This window comes from Sturnus vulgaris, chromosome 14 (genome assembly GCF_052056855.1).
Source record: "Sturnus vulgaris isolate bStuVul1 chromosome 14, bStuVul1.hap1, whole genome shotgun sequence".
NCBI classification, from domain to species: domain Eukaryota; kingdom Metazoa; phylum Chordata; class Aves; order Passeriformes; family Sturnidae; genus Sturnus; species Sturnus vulgaris.
Window position 1 is genome coordinate 4,858,965 of NC_142256.1, and position 21,482 is coordinate 4,880,446.

The following is a 21,482-nucleotide window of genomic DNA, read 5'->3' on the forward strand; positions in this document are numbered from 1 at the left end:
TTTTGTCCCTGGGGGCAAATATACTCTCCACTTGGGGCAGGGGGTGTTACTTTATGTGCCCCCACAGCCCTTTTTGTCTCCTAGAAAATTGCAAAACCCTGATCTTCGCTGCAGCTCAGAGACAGAACCTGCTGGAAGGCAGACGCCCACGCCGGCGCTGGGCCAGCTCGAACCTTCCAGGCTGTTCCGCAGCCCCGCAGCTGCTTGGCAAGGACATCCCTGACCCTCCCACGTCACAGCCCCGAGCAGCCGGGCCAGCTGTGTCCAGGCACTGCGCTGGGGCTGCTGTTTTTCTGCTTTATCAGGATCGTGCTGAGCTCGGCGGTGAGTGGGTCATGTTTGTGCAGTGGTTTGTGCAGGATGATGGTTATGTAAGCGCTCAGGGTTACTCCGGAGCTGAGGCTGTGCCTGCCCAGCGCTTGTGAGCGGCTGCGGCGATGGGGACAGCGGCACACGCAGCCCTGCGCTCCTGTCCCTGTCCCTGTCCCTGTCACTGTCCCTGTCCCTGTCCCTGTCACTGTCCCTGTCCCTGTCCCTGTCACTGTCCCTGTCCCTGTCACTGTCCCAGCTCGGTACGAGGTGCACAGCAATGCCCGGTGCTGCCGCCGATCCGTGAGCTCGGGCAGCGCTGTCCGAACGCTGCAGCAGCCGTGCTCATCCTCCGTGCTCACCCTGCCGTGCTCACCCTGCCGTGCTCACCCCTCAGCGTTCACCCCGCACTGTTCTGTTCACTCTGCCGTGTTTACCCCGTCGTGTTTACCCCGCAGTATTTACTGTGCCGTGTTTACCCCGCAGTATTTACTGTGCCGTGTTTACCCCGCCGTGTTTACCCCGCAGTATTTACTGTGCCGTGTTTACCCCGCACGGGCTCCCGACGCTGCCAAAACCGCGCTGCCTGCGCCTGCTCCAGTGACCCAGCTCCTGAAGGTCGCTGGCTGGAGGCCGGGCTCGCGTTCCATCTGCCTGCTTTTATTATTGATTGTCCTTATCACTGCTTGAGAGAACAGCGTGTCCCAAACACCCGGGGGCAGGACGGGGCTCGCTGCCGCTGCCGCTGCCTCTTGCCCGAGCTCTGTCTCTCCCCAGTGCAGAGGTGCAGGCGCCAGAAACTGCGCTGCCACTGTCACCTCTGCCCACATGTACAAGCCACGATGCCACAAGCTGGGGCCAAGAGACAGCAGTGTTCGGGTGTCTGCTGCGCTAAATCCCTCTTCCTCTTGCCACTGTCTCCATCCGAAGCGCAGGTTCCCACAGAGCAACAGAGCCCTGCATGTGCCCGTTCCCGGGATGTGCTCCCAGCAGGACCCTCAGCGAGTGCATCCCATCCCTCTGTCACTGCCTCGGCTCCCACAGTGCCTGGTCCAGACCCACTGACCTGGGGGCTGCGGGGACATGGCAAGGGACAGGGGACCCAGATCAGTCAGAGCAAATGGTGCTGCTCCATCACAGCCCAGCTGCATACCCAGCACAGGGCAGCAGCCAGGTGTGAAATGGTATGAGCGGCCCTGGGCTGCATCTCTGCTGCTGCTGCTGGCCCAGATACCAGAAAGATGAACAAGGGAGCACCAGGGTGGCAGCAGGAGCATGTCCAGGTGGCAGCAAAAGAGAGGATGAAAGGGAGGAAAGAGAAGGCAGGCAGGCAGGCAGGCAGGAAGGAAGGAAGGAAGGAAGGAAGGAAGGAAGGAAGGAAGGAAGGAAGGAAGGAAGGAAGGAAGGAAGGAAGGATCCTTCCAGAGCTCTCATTCCCAACATACCATGCTCAGAGGAGACCTGTGACCCCCCATTCTCTCCAGATGTTGGCTGATGTTTAGCTACTTTGCCATTGATGGCATAGCATGTGCCAGGCTGCCCTGGGGGACAGAGATACGTTGGCACTGCACAGGTGCATTGTTCAGGTCTCTGCTGCCTGGCACGAGCGTTTCATGCTTCTGTTGAGAGCACAGTGGGATGGCAGGGTGGATGAAAGGAACTGCAGCCAGCTCCAGGACACACTGATCTAATCAAATTGGGCTTTCACATGCTAATTAGCAAACACTGGCCAACACAGGACCTAGCACACCCTCTTCATACCACAGACATGCTGGTCTTTGAGGCATTTCCAACTTGCTAGAAGACACACCTGGGCAGAACTGACCCAGGCAGCCTGGAGGGACATGTCAAAGGTCACCCAGTGCCCTCAGGGCATATGGAAAGAGGACCAGAATCACAGGAAGGTAAGTCCTTGGGACAGGGAATGGAGAAGCAGATGGCTCACCCCAACTTGGCCCATGTGCTTGGAAAGGGGAAGCTAAGGGGCAGTTCATTGACAAGACACAGGAATAGCCCCATGGTGAAACGGGGGTGGTGGGGTCTCCTTGGGGATGATGGGACCCTAACCCAGCCTTGTAGGGTGCCACCATGCCCCAGGCAACCCAACCACCCCTTGCTGTGCCACGTGCCTAAAGACAGTCCTTGCATGGGGGTTTATTGGGCCTGACAAGCTGGGACACCAGCAGATAATCTCTGCCTTGCTGAGGACAGTCCCCCAGCAGGGTCAGGCACGCTTGCCACAAAGGAGTGGAAAATTCCTCTCACTGTGCAGGCACTCCCTACAGCCTGGGCACATCAGCTGTCATCCTGCAGGACTTGGCATGCCCTGGAGTGTTTATCAACACCATTTCGCAAGAGCCATGGCACACAGCCTGGCAGGGGCACGCAAGCTGCTTGGGCAAGCAGCTCTGCTGAAAGCCCATGAGCTTAGGAAACACTCCAGGCTGGGAGTCCGCTGTGGATTGATGTCATCAGTGTGGCCATCAGCACCTTCTCCTTTCTGGCCTCGTGAGATCAAGGACAGAGTTGTGAGCTTTGGTCGTGGCCCTCTCTGAGTCCTGCAGAATCCTTCCCTTGGTCTCACCTGGCAGGGTTGCTCACCTGAGCTCACCTGACCTCAACATGCTGGTTCCCCACTCGCCCAGGGCATGCTGCTCCATCCCCACAGGGTATATGGCTTGGGAAGGGAGACACCCAACTCCCTCCAAGGGCTTGGAGGTATCAGCTGGAGCAACAGCATAACTGTGGTGACAGCACAGGCTGAGGACTGCCCTGCAGGCACGGACCAAGTGGCTGCATGATGCCTGAGAGATGACACAGCAGGGCCAGCCTGTCCCCTGTTAACTCCAGATGTGCACAGCCAACACAACCCCCTCAGGCAGGGAGGAAAGCAGACACATCCTGGACAACACTGGCTGGACAGGCAGAGGAAATGGAGCTGCAATCAGGCCCTGGGAGCTAGTCTGAGCCCTGCAGTTGCCCTGGCCAGGGCTGGTTATGCCCACCCAATGCCACGGTGTTGTCCATGGCCATCATCAGTGGGTGCAGCAGCCCCGTGTTAAGAGACCACAGTGCCAGTGTTCTGCTCTGCTCCAGGCACTGTGGAGCCCAGGAAATGTCTTAGCTGCTCTTGAAATCTCCAGATGCCCCTCAAAGCCCCGTTTAAGTGGGAAATGGGTGGTGGGTTTGTGGGGTGGGTAAAGAAGCAAAGCATGCCCAGCCCAGCCTTTCCAAAGGGGCAGCAGCTCTGCTTGGCACCAGGGGAATGCAGGGCACAGCCTTCCCCAGCAGACAAGGTCCCTCCAACGGCGCTGGGGGGTGCAGGGACTGGGTGTTCCTGGAGTGGGGACCAGCTGGCTCCTGAAGCATCACACAGATCCTGCCCCAATTCCAGTGCAGCTGGAGCAGCAGCAGCAAACAGGCTTCGTTCGGCCGCCAAGATGTTTGCTGGAGCAGAGGCACGCATAAACATTTTGTTTAATCAAGGACTTGGAGTGAACACAGTGTACCCTGGCTCCGTGCGGAGGGAACAGCTGCAGGGCAGGGCCAGGGACACTGACGGGCGGTGGCAGAGCGACCTCCGGTGGCACGGCCAGCACCGGGCTGCAGCGGCAGCAGCAGGAATTCCGCCCCAGGACAGCCCTGTCCCAGCACCTGCCCTGGAGGGAGCAGTTCTCCCGGCTGCTTCCAGGGCAGCCTGTGCTGCAGCTGTGCGCTGCAAGGCTTGGCTCGGCCGGCCCCGCTGCAGCCGTGCCGGAACCGAGGGGAGCTGGGAGAGCTCCTGAGCTGCCCTGCCCGTGGGTCTGAGGGTTGTCACCGCACGGCAGTGCTGTATCAAGAGATCCCAAGGCCTTGGCAGTGCCAGCTGCTGTGTTCTCACACGGGCAGGATGGGATCTGCTCCTGCCCTTCATTCCAGGAATGAGGTTTGGGGCTGGGGACCCCCTGTGCCCCACCGGGCCCCTGGTCAGCGAGAGCAAGGTGAGGTCAGAGCTCTTCCTCTGCAAGCCCCGAGTGAGCAGCACAGGCACCCAACAGCTCCTGATGGACCCCAGGCCAGCACTCAAGAAGACGCTGATGGAAACGCAGAACACAGAATCCCTCTGTGGTGGATATGGCTAAGGGCACGCTTAGAGGAACTGCCATCAAATTCAAGGGGTTTTTTTCTGGTATCAGCTAGGAATTAAGTATCTGAGTTGCTATGTTTAAACATGAACCTTTAAACATCCCTTCCCACTCCCACCCATCCCAGCACTGTGCTGCACAAACCCCAGGTTTCTTTGGAAGCGTTATTTTAAGGAAAAGATTTAAAGGACTCCTTTCACAAAGAATTGTGCTATCAGGTTCTTTTTCTTCTTTTAATTCCCAAAGAGGTATTTTTTTGTGCATTGGGGATTAGCTCAAGAAGAGCTTTGGAGGACGCCGTGCAGGCAGCCCAGACTGTGGCATTGCCAATCAGCGCACTCTTCTTCCCGCCAGCCTCAGCTCGGCTGCCAAGCCTGTTCCGAGGCTTCCCGGGCAATTAGTGGTTACACCACACATTCACACAGCTGGCTGAACCACTCCAGCTTTCCACGTGTCCTTGATAACCTTAAGCCTTTGTAGTAATGAAATGGCTGAGGATAATGACAAGCATCAACTCCCGGAGTGCAACACCTGGGCTATGTTTTTCTTGTAAGCAGCTGTGTCCCTTGGTGGGACAGGTCTGAATGAGTGAGCTTCACCCTCTGTGTCGAGCCCCCGTGCTCTCGGCAACCAGACTGGAATTAACTGGCTTCTTAGTGTGCATCCAGGGCGGTGTTGGCTTGGTTATGGTAACTGAAAAAGAGCCGAAACCACTACAACCTTAGGTTTTTAGACCTTACTGCTTTATTTATACAGCACTTTGTATCCCATTTTTTCAATTTTTCATGGAAACGAAGCTTCACTGGGCTACCATGGGCTGCCTGTGGCGCGTTCCGCAGTCTCGCACGTCGGGAGCGCCGCGGTCACCGCGCGCCAGCACAGCTCGCCCCCTGCCCGGGGCGGGCACAGCGGGCCTGAGCGGCGCGCAGCGAGACAGGAGCAGGGCGAGGCCGCCCTTTCCCCGCCCCCGGGCACGGCTGTGTTCCGGGGAGGTCCGGGCCGACGGGGCGCTAGGGAGGCGGCGCTGGGGCGGGCACGGGCACAGGCCACGGCGGGACGGTCGCCGCGGTGACGTAAGCGGGGCGTGGCCCTGACGTCACTTCCGCTGGAAGGCGGGGCGGGGCGTCGCGCGCCGTGCCGCCATGGCGCTGTCGCGCGCGGAGCGCTGTCTCGCGCTGCTGCTGCGGCTGCTGTCGCGCGCCTGCCTCGCGCTGCTCTCGCTGCTGCCGCCGCCGCGCGCCGGCCCCGCGCGCGCCGCTCCGCGCGCCGTCCCGCCGCCGCGGCGCGCGCTGCTGCTGCTGTCCGCGCGGCGCCTCGCGGAGCTGCTCCGCGCGCGGCAGGTACCACCCGCGCCCCGGGCGGGGGGAGCGGGGACAGCGGGGGTGCCGCGGCGGGTACCACCCGCACCCCGGGCGGGGGGGGAGCGGGCACAGCCCGCGGCTGACGGCGGGTCCCGCTGTGCCCCGTGCCCAGGTGACGTGCATCGAGGTGGTGGAGGCGTACGTGGAGAGGATCAAGGAGGTGAATCCCCTCATCAATGCCGTGGTGAAAGACAGGTAAGCTGGGGGCAGAGGGCAGCTCGAGGGGACAGGGCCGTTCTCTCCCCTCGGGCCCCGGGCAAGGCCGCTGCCCCAGGCCGGCGGCTCGGCCGGGGTGCGCTCCCGGCTCCGGCGAGGACCGGGCAGTGTCACTTCCCCTCACAAGCTCCTGCCGCACTTGGGGTCCGCCCGCCCCGCGGGGACCCCGCTCCTCTCTGGTGCAGAACATGGCCGGGTGCTTTGCTGCAGGTTTGAGGAGGCCCTGCAGGAAGCCCAGCAGGTCGATAAGCTGCTTTCGGAGGGTCCTGGTGATGACTGCCTGGAGGAGAAGTTCCCCTTGTTGGGGGTTCCCCTCACCGTTAAGGAGGCCTTTTCTCTCTACGGTGAGTTTATCTTTGTGGCTCTCCGGGTCTTGATGTGCTCCCCAGAGTGCGTGGGTGTGGCAGGTGCTTGGAGGGAAGTAATCTCCCTTTCCCTGGTTTGCAGCGAGCCCTGCCCGGGCTTCTGCGTTTGTGTTCGTTTGTAGCATATAGGTGCTGCAGAGCTTGTGGTGCCTCAGAGGAGCAGCCCTCACTGGGAACCTGCCTCCTGCAGCCCCAGGTCATGTCGAGGCACTGGCCCTGATGCCTCCCTCCTGTTGACCTTGGCACCACAGGGATGCCCAACACCTCTGGCTTGGTCAACCGCCGCAACGTGATTGCCACCTCGGACGCCACGGTGGTGTCGCGGCTGAAGCAGGCAGGTGCCATCCCGCTGGGCGTCACCAACTGCAGCGAACTCTGCATGTGGTACGAGTCCAGCAACAGGGTCTACGGGCGGACCAACAACCCCTATGACCTGCAGAGGATTGTGGGCGGCAGCTCAGGTGAGCCCCAACACCTCGGCACGGTCCTGCACGAGTGGCAGGGTAAAATGCAGCAAGAGCAGAGTTCCATGTCTCTGCACGCAGCTGTTAATCTGCCCCTGGGCTCTTGCAGCGCTTACAGGCCTCTTTCCTGGGCACTGCCGTAGGCTATTGGGAGGTCCAGCTGCTTTGCCTCTTCTGGGTGTTTCATCTGGTGTTGTTTCAGTTTGCTCTGTTGTACTTCAGCAGGAAAATCCCCTCGGCCCACATTCCCCATCTGTCCCCCAGCTATCACTAAAGCCAAGGTGCCCTCCACTCCTCTTGCTTTTTTGACCCTCACGCTCACTGTGAGGTGCTCCTGCTTTGCTGGATGATTTGCACCATAAACCTGTGGCGTTTTGCCATGTTTTCTCCTGTGCAGGTGGGGAGGGCAGTGTCCTGGCAGCTGCCTGCTCAGTCATAGGTGTGGGCTCTGACATCGGCGGCAGCATCCGGATGCCTGCCTTCTTCAATGGAGTCTTTGGCCATAAACCCACGACAGGTAAGCTGGATATTTGGGTCACCTCTTCTTCCCCACCAGCAGAAATGCCATGAGGTGGAATGGGGGCTGTGGGATGAAGCACTTCAGGACAGCCCTGTGCTGGTCACTGCTGGGATGGCTGTAAGGAGTCGGGTACCCCCTTGGTGGGACAAGCCTGTTGAGGGAGCACAGCTGGGCCTGGCAGTTGGGAAGCTTTTGGTGGCAGAACACCCGGCACATGGGAGGCGGGGGTCTTACCCAAGTGTTGCATCCTCAGCATGGGATGTTCTCACAAGGTTGGGGTCTGCTGGGATGTTTCTCTGGCTTTCAGTGTCCTGACTGGGTGCTTTTCCTCCGTTCCCCACCCCATGCACCTTGCCGTCAGCACTTGTGGGGCTCCCTAATCCCTGGGGAACCATATCCCCCTGCACCCGCAGCAGGGCTGTGCCCATCTGGAGGCAGTGGTCGGGGTCGTGTCTGACCTGTGTGCTCTCTCTCTCAGGGGTGGTGCCCAATGATGGCCAGTTCCCCAACGCCCTCGGCGTGCGGAGCAGCTTCCTGTGCACGGGGCCCATGTGCCGCTACGCAGAGGACCTGGAGCCCGTGCTGAGAGTGATGGCCGGTCCTGGGGTCAGCAAGTGAGTTGTTCCCACTGCTCCCAGCTGCTGAACTGGAGTCGGCAGCTTTCTGATCCTCGCAAGTATTGGTTCTTCGTACAAGATGGGTCTGCAGCCCACCCAGTTTCCTTGTCACTGGGACTGACGGGGCGGGTGAGCAGTGTTGTGGGCACTAGGCGTCTGTGCATCTTCAGGGTCTCACCTTGGGGACACTCCAGGGGACAGAGCAGGGTCCCCTGAGGACACATAATAAGCATGTGAGAACCTCTAGCAGCTGCAGAGGAGCTGGGGTTGGATTTGTGATAAAGCACCATTCCTTTCCTAGGCTGAAACTTAATGAGAAAGTGTCGCTAGAGAAAATCAAATTCCACTGCATGGATCATGACGGCGGGTCCGTTTTTGTATCACCTGTAGACAAGGAGATCTTGCAGGCCCAAAAGAAGGTAGGAAGCAGCAGAGGATGAAACTCACTGGGGTGAGCCTGAAAATAGAACCTGGGGAGACCAGTCAAAGGAGGTGGGGAGGGGAAAGAGCTGCTTTGTGTGTGGCTCCGCAGGGGCTGGCAGTATGAAGGGCTGGAGAGGCACCCTTGCTTCCCAGTCCTGTGCTTTCAGGGGTTAAAAAGTAGAAAGAACTTTTTCTTCTTCGGGGCACAAGAAGACACAAGGGGAAGATCTTGCTAGTAGGTCCCCTTACCCTCTTCTCTGTAGTTTCCACAGGCTGATGGCAGTGCATCACATCTATGTGGGAACAAACCCGTCCTTGCTCTTCCCTTCAGGTGGTGGAGCACCTCGAAAGTGACCTTGGGGTCCAGGTTCAGCGTGTGGCAATCCACAAGATGAAGTATTCTTTCCAGATCTGGTCAGCCATGATGTCATCCAAGGACAGCGAAGGGCAGGTGTGTCAGAGTGAGTTGACAAAGGCACAGCTTTGGAGGCATCAGGGAGCAACCAGCTGTTTGGGGCCAGCTGTGGAGAGCTGTAGGCTTCCCAAACCTACCTGGGGGCTTTCCCTGCTCCATTTGCCCCCTCGGTCCTCCTTTCATCTCTTCCTAAAGTTGCACAGCCCCTTCTCCCTTACTGTCCTGTGGGTTGAGGCCATGGCTCTCAGCAGAGGAGCATTGTGGTAATAGGGAGGGGCACATTGACCTTTTCCGTGCAGTTCGCTAAGTCAGCCATCCTGCCTTGCTCTTTGCCTCATGCTGTGTCTTCTGACTTGTAGGCTGGGATTAACACCCTTTGGAATGCCAGGACAGGCAGGGGAGTAGCAGCTTTCCAGCAGGAGGCCTGCTTGTGTTATTTTTCCTTGGAATTGCAGCTGCTGTGCTATGCTCTGTGCATGCAAGAAAGTATTTTGTAATAAAATAAACTGGGATGTTATAAGTTGTGCATTCCTGGCACAGAGGCAGTGATGAAACAGCACAGCCTCACCACACTAAGGAGGGCTTGTCTGGCTCCTCTGCCTCCTTCTGCCAGGTCCCATGGTCATATCATCATGGAAATGCCTCTAGGACATTATCCCTTGCATTGTGTCAGTTGGATGCTGCTTTGGGAACTCTCCCTTCTCCTTGCTGTCTCTGGCAGGGAAAGATATTCCTGCTGCTGCCAGTGTCAGAGCTGTGAAGCACCTCTGATAGGCATCTCCTGTGTGAAAGTGGGAACACCTCACACTGGAATAATGGGACAGCTGGAATTTCACTGTCCCTTGCCAGCCTGTGTCTCCCTGCTGGCTCTGCTGACACGGGGAGTGGCTGTGTTACAGGAGGCACAAAGATTCACGGACCTGCTGGGAGACCACGGGAAGCCAGTGTGGCCGCTGTGGGAGCTGATGAAGTGGCTCGTGGGGATGTCTTCTCACACTCTCCCAGCTATTGGTAATGCTGCCGGGGCCCTGGGAAGTGCAGAAGCAGTGGTGGGGTGGGCATGTTGTTAAATGCAGGTATTGCCCTTCCAGCGAAGAGCTCGGGTTTGCCCTGAGCATCTTCAGCCTAGCTTTGTAATGACACTCCGTGTCTTTGAATTGCATGCAAGCTCAAGAGAGTGGATCTTTGATAAATGGGAGTGGGTATATCTTGGGGGAGGAAGTGAGGGTGATGGAGCTGGGGGCAGGGCTCACTCCTGCTGCGAGTCCTGCCAGAACTGCTAGGGTCTCAGAGGCAGGGTCTGCACTGATCTTGTTTCGTAGCATCAGGTGCTAGAGAACCCTAATTAGCACAGTGCTACCGTGTAATGAGTGCTGGGATCATTCTGCCAGCTCTGCTTAATGCCACTGGCTGGAAAAGCTGGAAGGGAGGGGCAGGCTGAGTGCTTTTCCTTGGCAGAGTTGGGGGGATGCTGCCCACAAAGCTGTGCTAGGGGCAATCTGCTGTGGCTACTGGCAGGAAGGGGTACCTGGGGGGCACCCCAGAAGCAGAGGATGTTGTATGTGGCTGGGCAATGTGTTTCTGCCCCATATAGCCCCCAGTCGTCTCTCCCTTATCCCCATTTCTACTTTTTGCTGCAGCCCTGGGACTGACAGAGAAGGTGGTGAACCTCAACCCTAGTGGGAAGGACAAGCTGGTGAGCATGGGGAAGAGCCTACAGGAGGAGATGGAGGCACTGCTGGGGCCGGACGGGGTGCTCCTGTACCCCTCGCACCCCACCATCGCCCCCAAGCACCACTCCCCCATCTGCATGCCCTTCAATTTTGCCTACACAGGTGAGCAGCCCTGGCTCCTGTGTGGTTGCAGGTAGGGCTGCCAAGATGGTCTCCCTGTGGCAGCAGCGCGGGCTGGCAGCCAGGCTGTTGTACCAGAGTGTTTGCATTGCTGATGGATGGCTGCACAGCAAAGAGGGGCATCTGACTGCTCCAGAGAGTGAGGCGAGGGTTGTCGTGCTCCATACTGTGTGGCACCTTTTACCTTTTGCCAAAGGTGCTGTCCACAGCTGGGCAGGTGTGACTGTGTGTGTCTGATACTGGGGGCCCCCATGCCCCAGAGGGGTTACAGCTGCTACTGCAGTTTAGCAGGAACCCGAGACCTGCCGTCTCTTGGGGTACAGCCTGGGGCTGCCTGTGTGGTTCCCATGTGGTCTGAACACCTTGGCAGTGTCAGTGCTGCCTGGCTTTGGAGTGATGGAGGGCTGCTGCCTGGGACGGGAATGTCCGAAATGTGGCATGCCACAGTGTGTGCCATCCCTCATGGGTGCTGTTTATACACATGATGTGGGCACTGGGAATCTCTGGCCAGTGATGTCCCTTGTCACTATGTCTGCTCTGCTGTATGAAGCACCAGCTCCCAGGACCCTTGTGCTGTGTACCTAGGGTGGGAGAGCCAGGCAGTGATGTACCCCAGTCTGTGCTCACTCTAATCCATCCAACCTTCTCTCTTGCAGCCATCTTCAATGTCCTGGGCCTGCCGGTGACACAGTGCCCGCTGGGGCTGGGCAGCGAGGGGCTGCCCCTGGGCATCCAGCTGGTGGCAGCTGCCTACAATGACCACTTGACGCTGGCAGTAGCCCGGTACCTGGAGAAAGCCTTCGGAGGATGGGTTTTACCAGGGAAGGTTTAACCTCGGGAGGCAGGTGACAAGTGCTGATCTTGTTCCCGTCATGGCACTGCCTGCTCCCTCTTCGTCCCCCTGCACCCTGCTGGGAGTGGCTGGTGGTGCGTCCAGCCCAGGAACAGCTGGGCCATTGCCACTGGAGTCCTCATTCCTGTGGCACCTTTTGTAAGGGAGGGACCTGCCTTTCCCAAACCCTTCAGGAACCCCAGTGCCACAGTGTGAGGATGTCCTGCCTGCAGTGGGCACACACCCACCTTTTCCAGACCGTGGAGTTGGCCAGCTCTGTAACCCTTCTCCTTTCAAAATGCTGAGTGAGAGCTGGGCAGGGGACATGCTTCCAGACTGCTGGGGGCAGCTGTGCAGCACCCCTCGGGGCTGCCTGGGCCTGGGGGGGGTCCTTGGCCTGACCCTACCCACAGGGCTGCACTCTGCCTGCTGTACCCAGGCTTGCCAGCCCCCACAGTCCTCCCAGGCTTCTGCAGGCTTGCCCCCACCCTCGGACCAAAAAGGGAGAGAGGGGTTGATGGGGCTGGAGGAGCCGTAGGCCTGCCTCGCCGGCAGCACTGTGTGGGGTGGTGGCTGCTGGGCTCTGCAGTGTGTGCAGCTGTCAGGCACAGCTGAGAGCATTTCAGCACCGGTTCAAGCATCTCCTGCTTGTGTCTTTCCCCTTCTCTCTGGGGGGGTCATCCTGCCTGCCTGGCGTCTCCTGCTGCCTGTCCTGCTGAGCTGCCTGGGCACTGCCCCAGGGGCGGATGTGGGCAGCAATGTGAGGGGTTCGTCTGAGCAGGCAGCGAGCACAAGGTGTTCTCATTGAGGGAAGTATTAAAGAGCCTGTCCAGTGAAGTGTGGCTGTGTGTCCTTTTCCTCACGGCTGTCTCCCTCCCAGCTCCTGCCAGGCCCCAGCCCCATCTCTACGAGGGATGTGTCAGGGCTGCCCAGCACCACTGGCCGTTGGAGTGCAGGGACAACAGTGGGAGATGCTGGCATCGGCCACTCCGGGGCTGTTGTTTGGAAATGCCCAGGGTGACGGTGATTGCTGGGCTCTGAGCAGAGCGAATGGTCCCTATGAGCTGCACATGGTGCCCTCAGTGGCTCTGTCTTGTAATGGTTGCACGGTTCTTGGGAAGCACAAGTCCAGCTGTGTTGTCCCAGTGGGCTGCCAGAGGCCTGGAGCTCGAGGTGAGGCAGAGCCACGTGCAGGTCCCTTGTGGTCTCCAGGGCAAAATGAGGGGCCCCAGCCCTTTGTGCCCAGCCTGTAGCACTGGTCTTGACAAGAATTAAACCTGCTACTGGTTTTGCTGGCATGTCCTGGCCTGTGTCTGCCCTGGCATGAGCGCCCCTGGCCTGAGCCCTATGCTCGTCTCTGTCCCCACGCCACTGACGGTCCGTGCAGGATGTTGGCATGGCGTGCTGGGACAGGCTGTGCCTCCACTCTGGTGTGCAGAGGGCACTGCTGAGCGCCCGTGCCCAGCTGGGACGGTGCTAACGAGGAAGCAAGGAAGGAAAAAAACCCTGGCTTAGCAAAGGAGAGACAAACAACTCAAAGTAAATAATGTCTCCTAGCGTGTTGGCACAGACAACACGGACTGCCCCCCCATCTGGAGGAAGCCTGGCAACTGAGCAGACCGAGGCAACACTTCCTGTGAGCACTCGGGGTCAGACGTGAGGCTGCTGAGCTGAAGGTGTTGTGTTTAACTGTGGTGGACAAGGTGGGTTCCTGATACGGCAGAGGGACAGAGAGGAAATGCTGGATCCAAGGTAAGGAGGGATGGTGTTGCTTTAGAGTGGTGCGGTGAGGATGCAGACAAGGAGGATGTGCAGAGCAGAGGGGGTTAATCCCCACAATCTCAGTTATTGCCACAACACGAGGAGAATTGCTAGGATTTTTTCTTTGGCCATGGCAGAAAGGGAACAGATTTGCTAGGGGTTCAGAGGGGAGCTGGCAATATCTGGCCTGCAGTCACCCCCGCTGCTTCAGGGAATCATAGCCCCCCTTGTGCTGCCCTTCTGCAGCCTGTCCCTGCCTGCACAGGGTCCCCGTCAGCTCCCCAGCTCTGTGCCTCCACAAGCCCCAGGAACAATCCTGGCTCTTTCTCCCTCCAGGCAGAAATGCTGCCTCCTTCAACGGGCTCTGTTGCAAAGCCAGGAGGGCTCTTGCTGATCCCAGAGTGGGGGGATCCCTGGACCTGCCCGTGCTTTGGTTCTGGTGTTTCAGAGGTCTCACCTCAGCCCTCGCCCACAGTTTGCAGCTGCATGTCCGTACTTGTTGACTGTTCCTCCTCGTTTCGAACTCTTAATGCTGCAAGGGACAGAGAAAACATGGGGGAAATGTTTTATACCCGAGGTGGTTGCGATTGTAGCAAGAGTCAGCGTGAAATGGGAAGAGCGAGAAGCAGTGGCAGTGGTGAGCCAGCCCCACGGGTGTCCCGTCTGGCCAGGGCTGCTCCCACCCCTCTGCCTCTGGAGGTGGCACTGGGCTCCCCACCCTCACGGGGGAATGTGTCCCCACAGCCAGAAGGTTGGTGGCATTACCTCTGTGACCAGCAAGAGCAGGGAAAGATTCCTGGTGGCTGGACAGTGGGGCAATGCCAAGGTCAGAAGGGACTGGCCAGGTGTCAGGTACAGGTGCCCAGCGGGACCAGCCTCTGCTGTGGTTCAGTCCCAGGTCTCTGCTTACAGCCCAGAAGGTGCCTCATTGTGCCCCTTTTGCCTTGTGGGTGCTGTCACACACGTACTGGGAGGCCGTGGGATGGCTGCGGGTGTCCTGGCAGTGGTGCCACAGGTTATGCCAGTGTGAGTCATGTGAGCTGGGCTGAGTCACCTCCCCAGTGGTGTGAGATCAGGTGAGGAGCTTTCTCAGACCCACATCCTGGTGACGAAGGCAGCATGGCTTCTCACCACACAGTGCCAGAGGTGGGTGCAACAGAAGGTCACTGCAGCACATGCACAGTGCCAAAGCAGCGTGGCAGCTGCCCGCTGTGTCTGTGGGTCCACTTACCACCACAGCCCTGAGGGTACCTGCCCTGCTGCATCCCCAGGGTGCAGCAGAAGGTCACAGGGGCCCTGCCCCTCCACAGTGGACACCTCTGTGCCACCATAGGCATGTGGGCTCCACGGGGCAGTGCCACTGGCTGAAGCTTCGGGGAATAATACCCTGTTTTTAATCCCAGGTCCCAGCAGCCCATCATGTCTGCGGGTAGCGGAACAGCTCCAGCATACCCATCCCTTCCTGTGATAGGATGAGCCCTGCCCTGCTCCTGCTGCTGTCCCTCGCCAGCTGCTCCCTGCTCCAGGGTAAGCCAGTGCTGAAGCTGCCAGCACAGTCAGGGGGCCCGGCTGCAGGGCAGGAGGAGGCACAGGGACACCTCTCAGACCTACTGAAGGTACTTGTGAAGAGGAGGGGCCCAAGTGGCCATCAAGGTGTGATGAGAAAGAAAACCCCAGGGTCAGCAGGAGCTGTGTCAGGGTTTTGTCAGCTGTCTCTGCTCTGGCAGCAGCGTGGAGAGAGTGTTCTCAGTGTGCCACAGACCTGGGGGATGCAGGGGCTGAGCACCTGCTTTGGAGTCAGTGTTGGCCCATGCTGGGCTGAAGCTGGGGAGCCTGTGCACCTCACAAGGGGCCCTGCAGGACGCTGCCTCATACCCCCTGTTCCCTCCCCAGGGATGCTGCTGAGGCCACGGCACGTGAGGCTGGAGGCACAGAACTTCCACGTGCGGCTGCACTGGGAGCCAGACCCCAGCTCCCCCAGCTATGCCACCTACGAGGTGCAGTGGAGGAACAGGTAGGTGAGGAGGAGGGGGTGAAGGGGTCTGGTCCTCTTACACCCTGGCAGAAGCTGTTGGGGACTCCTGGTAGCCAGAGGACTGTGATCTGGCAGTAAGTGCCGCAGAGAACAGAGCAGTGGTGTTGGCAGGGATTGGCTTGTCCCACCCCTGCACATGCAAGGTCAGCTCAGGACTGTGTCCTGGTGGGGTTTGAGCAACTTCAGGACAAACTTCCTGGACAGCTTGGTCCCTTTCCTGGTCGCGTTCTCAGTAACAGACTAAGGGGTTGCTTTTGGACCGGGGTTTTGCATTTGGGATATTTTCCACTATGCTAAATGGGATTTCCTGTATTTCAGCCTGTGCCTGCTGTCTCTTGTCCTTTCACTGGGCACCACTGAGAGGAAGGCTCTATCTTCTTCTCATGTTGATGTGACTCCCCTACCTAAAGTCACCTTTCTCTGAGACTCAAGCTGTCACCTCTCACTCAGTTTCCCTCCTACCACAGAGCCTCAACTCCTTGCTGGATTCTCCCTGCCATGGCTCTGTGTTTTCTCATTGTGGAGAGCAGAGGCCAGGGGACAGCACCAGGTGCCATCTGTCCCCAGGAGGGGGCTGGTGACCCCCTCCTCACACATCCCACGACGCTGCTGGCTGATACCTAGGCAGGATGGCGGTGGCTGGACAACCCTCCCTTTGGCTAGGAAGATGTGAAATGAAGCAATCCGTATGCTTTCTTCCTGGGCAGAACCTCGAGCTGGACCAAGGCAGGTGCCTGCAGGGGGAACAGCAGCATCTCCTCGGTGTGTGAGCTGTATTTTGACAACATTTATGATATCTACTGGGCACGGGTGAGAGTGGTGGCCGGAGGTGAGCAGTCCGAGTGGGCCAGTTCCAGCGAGCTGCAGCTGTATAGAGACAGTAAGGACTGGGGAGTTCCTCCAGCTGGGCTCTTCCTGGGGGCCAGGGGGGAGAGGGGTCCTTGGAGACATCTGATGGGATACAGTGGGAAAGCTTATGAAGATACTGGAGGGAAGAGTCAAGAGCCCTAACCAGAGGAGGGCTGGGCGAAGAGCAAAAGGACAGAGGAGACGCAGCAAGGTGATGGATAGGAGGCCTCAGGCCTCCTGCGTGTGGGAATGTGTCTCTCTCAGTCACAGACTGGCTGTTCTGTCCAAGAAACCTGGTGGTCTCTTAAAGCTAGAAAATTTTCAGGAGCCTCCTCTGACCTCCATCACAGGGGTTGTTGCAACAAACTGAATGTGTGAGCAGTCAAATGGGTTCTACATTGGCAGTTGTGTTCCCTTGTTCATTCCCTCTGCATCCAGCTGGCATGGAAGTGGGTGCATTCAGTTAGAAAGTGATTGCTAGCCTTGGCACTGGGTCTCCAGGCCCTGGTGGGTGGCTCAGGGGTGAAGGTCTCAGCAGTGGGAGCCGGTGGTGCCACAGATCTGTCAGTGTGAGGAGGAGGAAGCAGGAGCAGTGCTAGCTGTCGTGAAGATGTGGTGTCTGCCATTCCTAGAGCTGGTTTCAGAGCACAAAGTGCCATCAGGCAAGACCCAAGGAGCTTCTGTGCTCTGGGAGGGGAATGTCAGACAGAAAAATATAATTTCTACAGAAACCAGATGTCCATCTGCCTTCGAAGGCCTTAATTTTCTACTTTTGTCTCCTTCTCTACAGCAATTGTTGGCCCCCCCAAGTTGTCCTGTCTGCTCCAGGATCAAATCCTCAGCGTAAACATCATCACACCACGCACTCCTTACCAGAGAAGAACTGGCTCCTACAAGCCAGTCAACCAAGTGCTGCTGAAGCTGTGGTACTGGCTGCACCTGTACGAAGGGGAGCTCCTTGTCCAGCAGGTGTGTGCCAGCTGGGCAGGGCCCAGAGGTGCAGGGCTTGCACAAACTGTCCTGCTGCAGCAAAGTCGCCGTCTCAGTTTGCAGTGGGGTGGGGGTGCCTGCGCTGCAGCCCTGCCCACACCTGGCTGTGCATGCGGGTGTGAGTCGCTCTGCACCCCCAGTCTGGGGCTCCCACCTCAGTGAGGCAGGAGACCCCTTCCCTCCCCTGAGTAAGAAGAACCGAACTGGTTCTCTTCAGATGAAAGTGATGCTGCCACGGGTGTTTCAGGAGATGCTCTGAGACCTGAACACCTCCTGGGGCAAAGAAGGGAGTGTTGGATGGGAGGAGGGACCGTGGGGCAGGTGAGGTGTTGAGGCTGCACAGAGCAGTGGAGCCATGCACAAACCCCACCTCCGCCTGTCCCATGTGCTTTCAGGTGTCCTGCGAGCGCAGCAGTGAGGAAGAGCCCTGCACCGTGGGGCAGCTGAAGGCCAGCACTCGGTACTGTGTGCGCACGGTGGCTGCGGGCGTCGCCAGGGAGCGGAGCCGCGAGGCCGAGCAGTGCCTGCTCACTCCGGCAGCCCCTGCAGGTGGGAGCGCTCTCACCAGCTCAGCTGGCACGGTCGCGTCTCGGGTCCGGCTCACGGCACAAACTCGTCTGGAGGTGTGGGTCCCTCACCCCCAGCCACTGTGGTCAGGACTGTGGCCCCGTGCTGCCCAGTGGGGACCTCTCACGGCCATGCTCTCTTGGGCTCGCCTCCTGAAACATCCCAGCCTGACATGGACGGGAAACGCTGATGGGGGGGCGGGAGGGATGTACTTGAGTGACCCCTCCGCCTGCTGTGATCTCCTGGCAGGCTTTCCATGGGTCATTGCCATGCTGAGTATCTTCTTCCCGCTGCTGCTACTGAGTGTGGCCGGGCTGTGCTTCATGATGCTGCAGCTCTTTCCCAATCCTCCGGAGACACGCCTCCCAAGAGCACTGGTGAGTGACGATCCTCCTCCGGCCTCCGCTTTGTGTGTAGCCATAGCTGAGCCAGGGTTCCCTGCATTTGCAGGGGCTCAGCACCTCCTTTCCTCCAACTCTCACACCACCAAGTCCATTTTGGTAGCCACGTGCCTCCTGTGCTGTCTGAACCGCTGTCCCCCAAGAAGAAGGAGCTGGTGCAGGGCATCAGCCAGCCATGGGTCACAGCAGAGGGTGGGGTGTCAGGCAGTGCAGCCCTTGGTGTTCAGCACAGTTTGGCACCCCGGGCTGGCAGGGCTCTGGCTGGCTGAGGCTGACCGTGTCACTGCTTGTGTCCTTGCAGGCTGAGCTGACCGTGGCCATGTGGGTGCCTCCCCTCCAGCTTGAGGAGGACCCACTGGCCCTGCTCCTGCAGACCGTGCTCCCCTCCCGCGGGCCACTCTCAGCTGGGCAGGCATCGGCCACGGTCCCACAGCTCCTCCAAGGCCTTGCCCAGGATGTGAGTGGCTACTGTGCCAATGGCTTTGGCCCAGACTGCCCTGAGGTAAGGGACCCATCCTGCACCCACAGCCAGCTGAGGCACGCCTTGGGTCCCCAGGTCTCCTCGCAGCTGGAGAAGGATGGGGAGGCAGGTGATGGGGATGATTTGCCAGAACAGCTGGTGCTAGTGGAACTGACTGGAAACAGCTACATCGGTGACAGGGATAGCCAGATACCTGAGACGTGGCTCCCCCTGCACCTCCAGCTTTATTCGAAATGCCAGTGCCCAGTCCTGGGAGCAGGCAGCCACCTTCCTCTGCCCGTGCCCAGCAGAAGCTGCAGCCAGGAGTACCTGCAGGAGAGTTTGGGCACGGCTGGGCACTGGATCCAGCTCAGCTCCGTGAAGCTCCCCAGTGCAGAGGAGGAGGAGGGGGAGCAGCTCCCCTGTGCTCCCCAAGCCCTGCTCAGCAGGGACACAGAGCCAGGGGACAGCAGCGTGCAGAGAGGCTGCTCGGGGCAGGCAGAGCTGTGTGTGCCCTGCCCAATGCCCCCCTTGCCCTGCAGCACCCTGTGGCCAGCTGCCTTCTCTGGCTACGAGCCACGGGCCCCTGTGGCAGCGAGCCATGGCGAGTGCAGCACCCCGGCAGCCTCCAGCTCCCAGCACAGCCCAGGACAGCTCCCAGAGCCCCCCAGCCATGACAGCTCCCTGTCCCAGCCCGGGGGTGCCGGGCTGGGGATGGGACCAGGGCAGAGGCGAATTCCAGGCGTGGCCAAGGATGAGCAGGACCCAGAGCTTTCCTCTGGGCGTTTGGTGCTCTTGAGACACAGCATAAGGAGCATGGACCAAAGCTGAACTCTCAAAACTCTTATCTATTTATCTGTGTGCATGTGTGGTACAGTATCTATGCTATATACGTATATATTTATAAAGCTCTTTAATGAAGAAATGTTAGGGGTTTTGCTTCTGTGGAAATGTTGATTGTGTGCTGGACTTGTTTTTAAATATCACTAATTTATTATAGAAAACTGGCTTCTCTATTCATTGTTTCTGTGCTCCAGACCCAGCATGGCACTTCCCCGTGCAGCAGTCAGGAAAGGCACTGCGTTAACTTGGGGTTTTCCTGGCAGAAAACTGTGCCCATAATCTCTGTCTCGCTCTCCTGTGTGAAAAGGCTGTTTTTTAGCACCATGGGATGCATTTATTATTCCTGCTGCCAGCACTGGGATGATTTATGGCCGAGAGCCCTGCCCTGCAGTTGTCCCTCGGAATGTGTTTTGAGGCTGTGCCTGAAGCCACAGAGGCGAGGGGAAACCTCCTTGTGCTGTGTCACAGACTGGGATCAGTGGAGTCAAAATGCAGTGACAAATCCAGGCTCTTGGACTCACAAGAATTACTCTGGATCTGGGAACAGGTGAGGATCTGGTGTCCAGTGTCCAGGCAGCTGGTGGAGGGGATGGAGGTACAGCGCTGCCAGTCTTGGGGAGCCTTTGGGGCTGTGCAGGGCCACGTTCCAGCCCTGTGAGTCACCCCTGACACCCCAGCCGTGTTCCATCCCTCACGCTGCAGGCTGAGGACCAGCTCTTTCCCGAGTCTGTGGCAGGACAAGGGTGCTGGGGTCCCCATGGGTGACTCAGGCAGTTACTCACTGGCTGCAGGGGCTTGCCCTAGCCCAGGGGTGATTGAGTAGCTGGGATGTTCCCACTCACATGAAAGAGTTGTTCATGGGGAGTGGAAAAAGACAACAGGCCTGTGACATTTCAAGGTGCCACTCGGCAGCTGAAGTTTCCGAGTGGATACGAGAGGGGGTTTCTGCTTTGCCTCAGAGGTGTGAACAGCATGCAGGTTTCTGCAGAGCCGCAGAGAGAAAGTGCAGCATTCACTGAGGGGTGAGGTCCCAGCGTGGCACCACTGTGTGCAGTGCAGAGTCTGGGAGGAGTGTCTGAATTCGGTCCCACTTGAGTCTCTGGCAGGTTGTGATGCTCTAAACAGGACTGGGCTGTGCTGCAGGATGGAGCTGGGTCAGGGGCAAGCCCCCAGCTCCAGGCCAACCCCCAGCCCCAGGCAGGTCTGTGCAGGACGCCAGAGCAGTCCCTCCATCACCACTGCAGCTCCAGTGCATACAGCAGGGCTCTCCCTCAGCATTCCCTGCTCCCTCCACAGCCTGGAAAGGGCTGAGCCAGTGACTGGGCCTTAGGCCCCCAGCCCACCCTACACACCACCATCCCAGAGGTCGGATGCCATCTCTGGTGCTGGCTCAGGCCACGGCACAGCGCTGTGCCTGCAGGAACTGCTGCGGGGGCTGCTGAAAGCTCTGACTCACCACCATCTATCACAGGCTGTTCCTGCCTTCTCTCTGTGGTGTTTTCAGATTCCTCCGGTGCCAGATCAAAGAAACAGGAGGGATGCTGCTGCAAACAGCTCTTTATTAGAAACAGTGGGTTTAGGACTGTGCAAGAGCGTATTTCTTATTACTAATTTTCAGAGAGCGGAGCTGCCAGATTGTGAAAGTGGTGCACAGTGGAAAATTGCTCTTTGGGGGCTAATGGGGCTTTCACAGTCACTGGGTGGGAACCATTGTGCCTGACAACCACGAGCAATGAGGTGGCCCCTGAAATGATGGGCGGAAATCAAGCTCTTATATTTTGCAGGCTGCCAGTACCCAGGACCATCCCCATTTGCCTTTGAAAACCATGGGAGGCAGAGCTGCAGACGGCAGGGTCTGCTCTGACCCTGCACCCACCCTGCTCTCTCTCTCCTGCCTGTCACTGCAGCTGCCTTGGCACCTCTGTGGGACAGCCCAGAATCCTCACAGCCTCCTCAAGCACTGTCCAGCGCATCTTTGTACATGGCAAAGACCTGGCACCTCAGTGAGGCTCTGTCCCTCCCTCCCTGTGCAAGCTGCCTTTGTGGTCAGTCTCAAGCTCCAGGTAGGTCCCCGAAG

The 21,482-nt window shown here is 58.7% G+C and overlaps 2 protein-coding genes and 1 long non-coding RNA gene across 6 annotated transcripts; all 3 read left to right on the forward strand.

Annotated features, from left to right (window-relative positions):
* The first annotated feature begins 236 nt into the window (after positions 1 to 236).
* Positions 237 to 4,639, forward strand: LOC148222102 (uncharacterized). Its single transcript, XR_015806868.1, has 2 exons — positions 237 to 324; positions 2,076 to 4,639. It is a non-coding gene; the product is annotated as an uncharacterized LOC148222102 (long non-coding RNA).
* Positions 4,640 to 5,534: 895 nt separating this feature from the next.
* FAAH2 (fatty acid amide hydrolase 2) lies at positions 5,535 to 12,336 on the forward strand. Its single transcript, XM_088173375.1, has 11 exons — positions 5,535 to 5,773; positions 5,907 to 5,989; positions 6,221 to 6,354; positions 6,627 to 6,836; positions 7,237 to 7,356; positions 7,838 to 7,973; positions 8,278 to 8,395; positions 8,731 to 8,850; positions 9,714 to 9,825; positions 10,455 to 10,649; positions 11,324 to 12,336. The coding sequence occupies exons 1-11, from the start codon at positions 5,576 to 5,578 to the stop codon at positions 11,497 to 11,499; spliced, it is 1,602 nt and encodes a 533-aa protein (XP_088029501.1). The 5' UTR covers positions 5,535 to 5,575; the 3' UTR covers positions 11,500 to 12,336.
* A 157-nt stretch (positions 12,337 to 12,493) lies between these two features.
* Positions 12,494 to 19,566, forward strand: LOC106862193 (interferon upsilon receptor 1-like). 4 transcript variants are annotated; one of them, XM_088173371.1, is made up of 8 exons: positions 12,494 to 13,251; positions 14,664 to 14,787; positions 15,154 to 15,274; positions 16,003 to 16,175; positions 16,935 to 17,113; positions 17,530 to 17,683; positions 17,951 to 18,078; positions 18,404 to 19,566. In XM_088173371.1, exons 2-8 carry the CDS (start codon positions 14,733 to 14,735, stop codon positions 19,391 to 19,393), a joined length of 1,800 nt encoding a protein of 599 aa, XP_088029497.1. In that variant the 5' UTR covers positions 12,494 to 13,251; positions 14,664 to 14,732; the 3' UTR covers positions 19,394 to 19,566. The 4 variants fall into 4 exon arrangements, with proteins under 4 accessions (XP_088029497.1, XP_014746541.2, XP_088029498.1 ...); XM_014891055.2 differs by having other exon boundaries at positions 12,494 to 14,787; XM_088173372.1 differs by lacking the exon at positions 12,494 to 13,251 and having other exon boundaries at positions 14,768 to 14,787; positions 15,763 to 16,057.
* Positions 19,567 to 21,482: the final 1,916 nt, after the last annotated feature.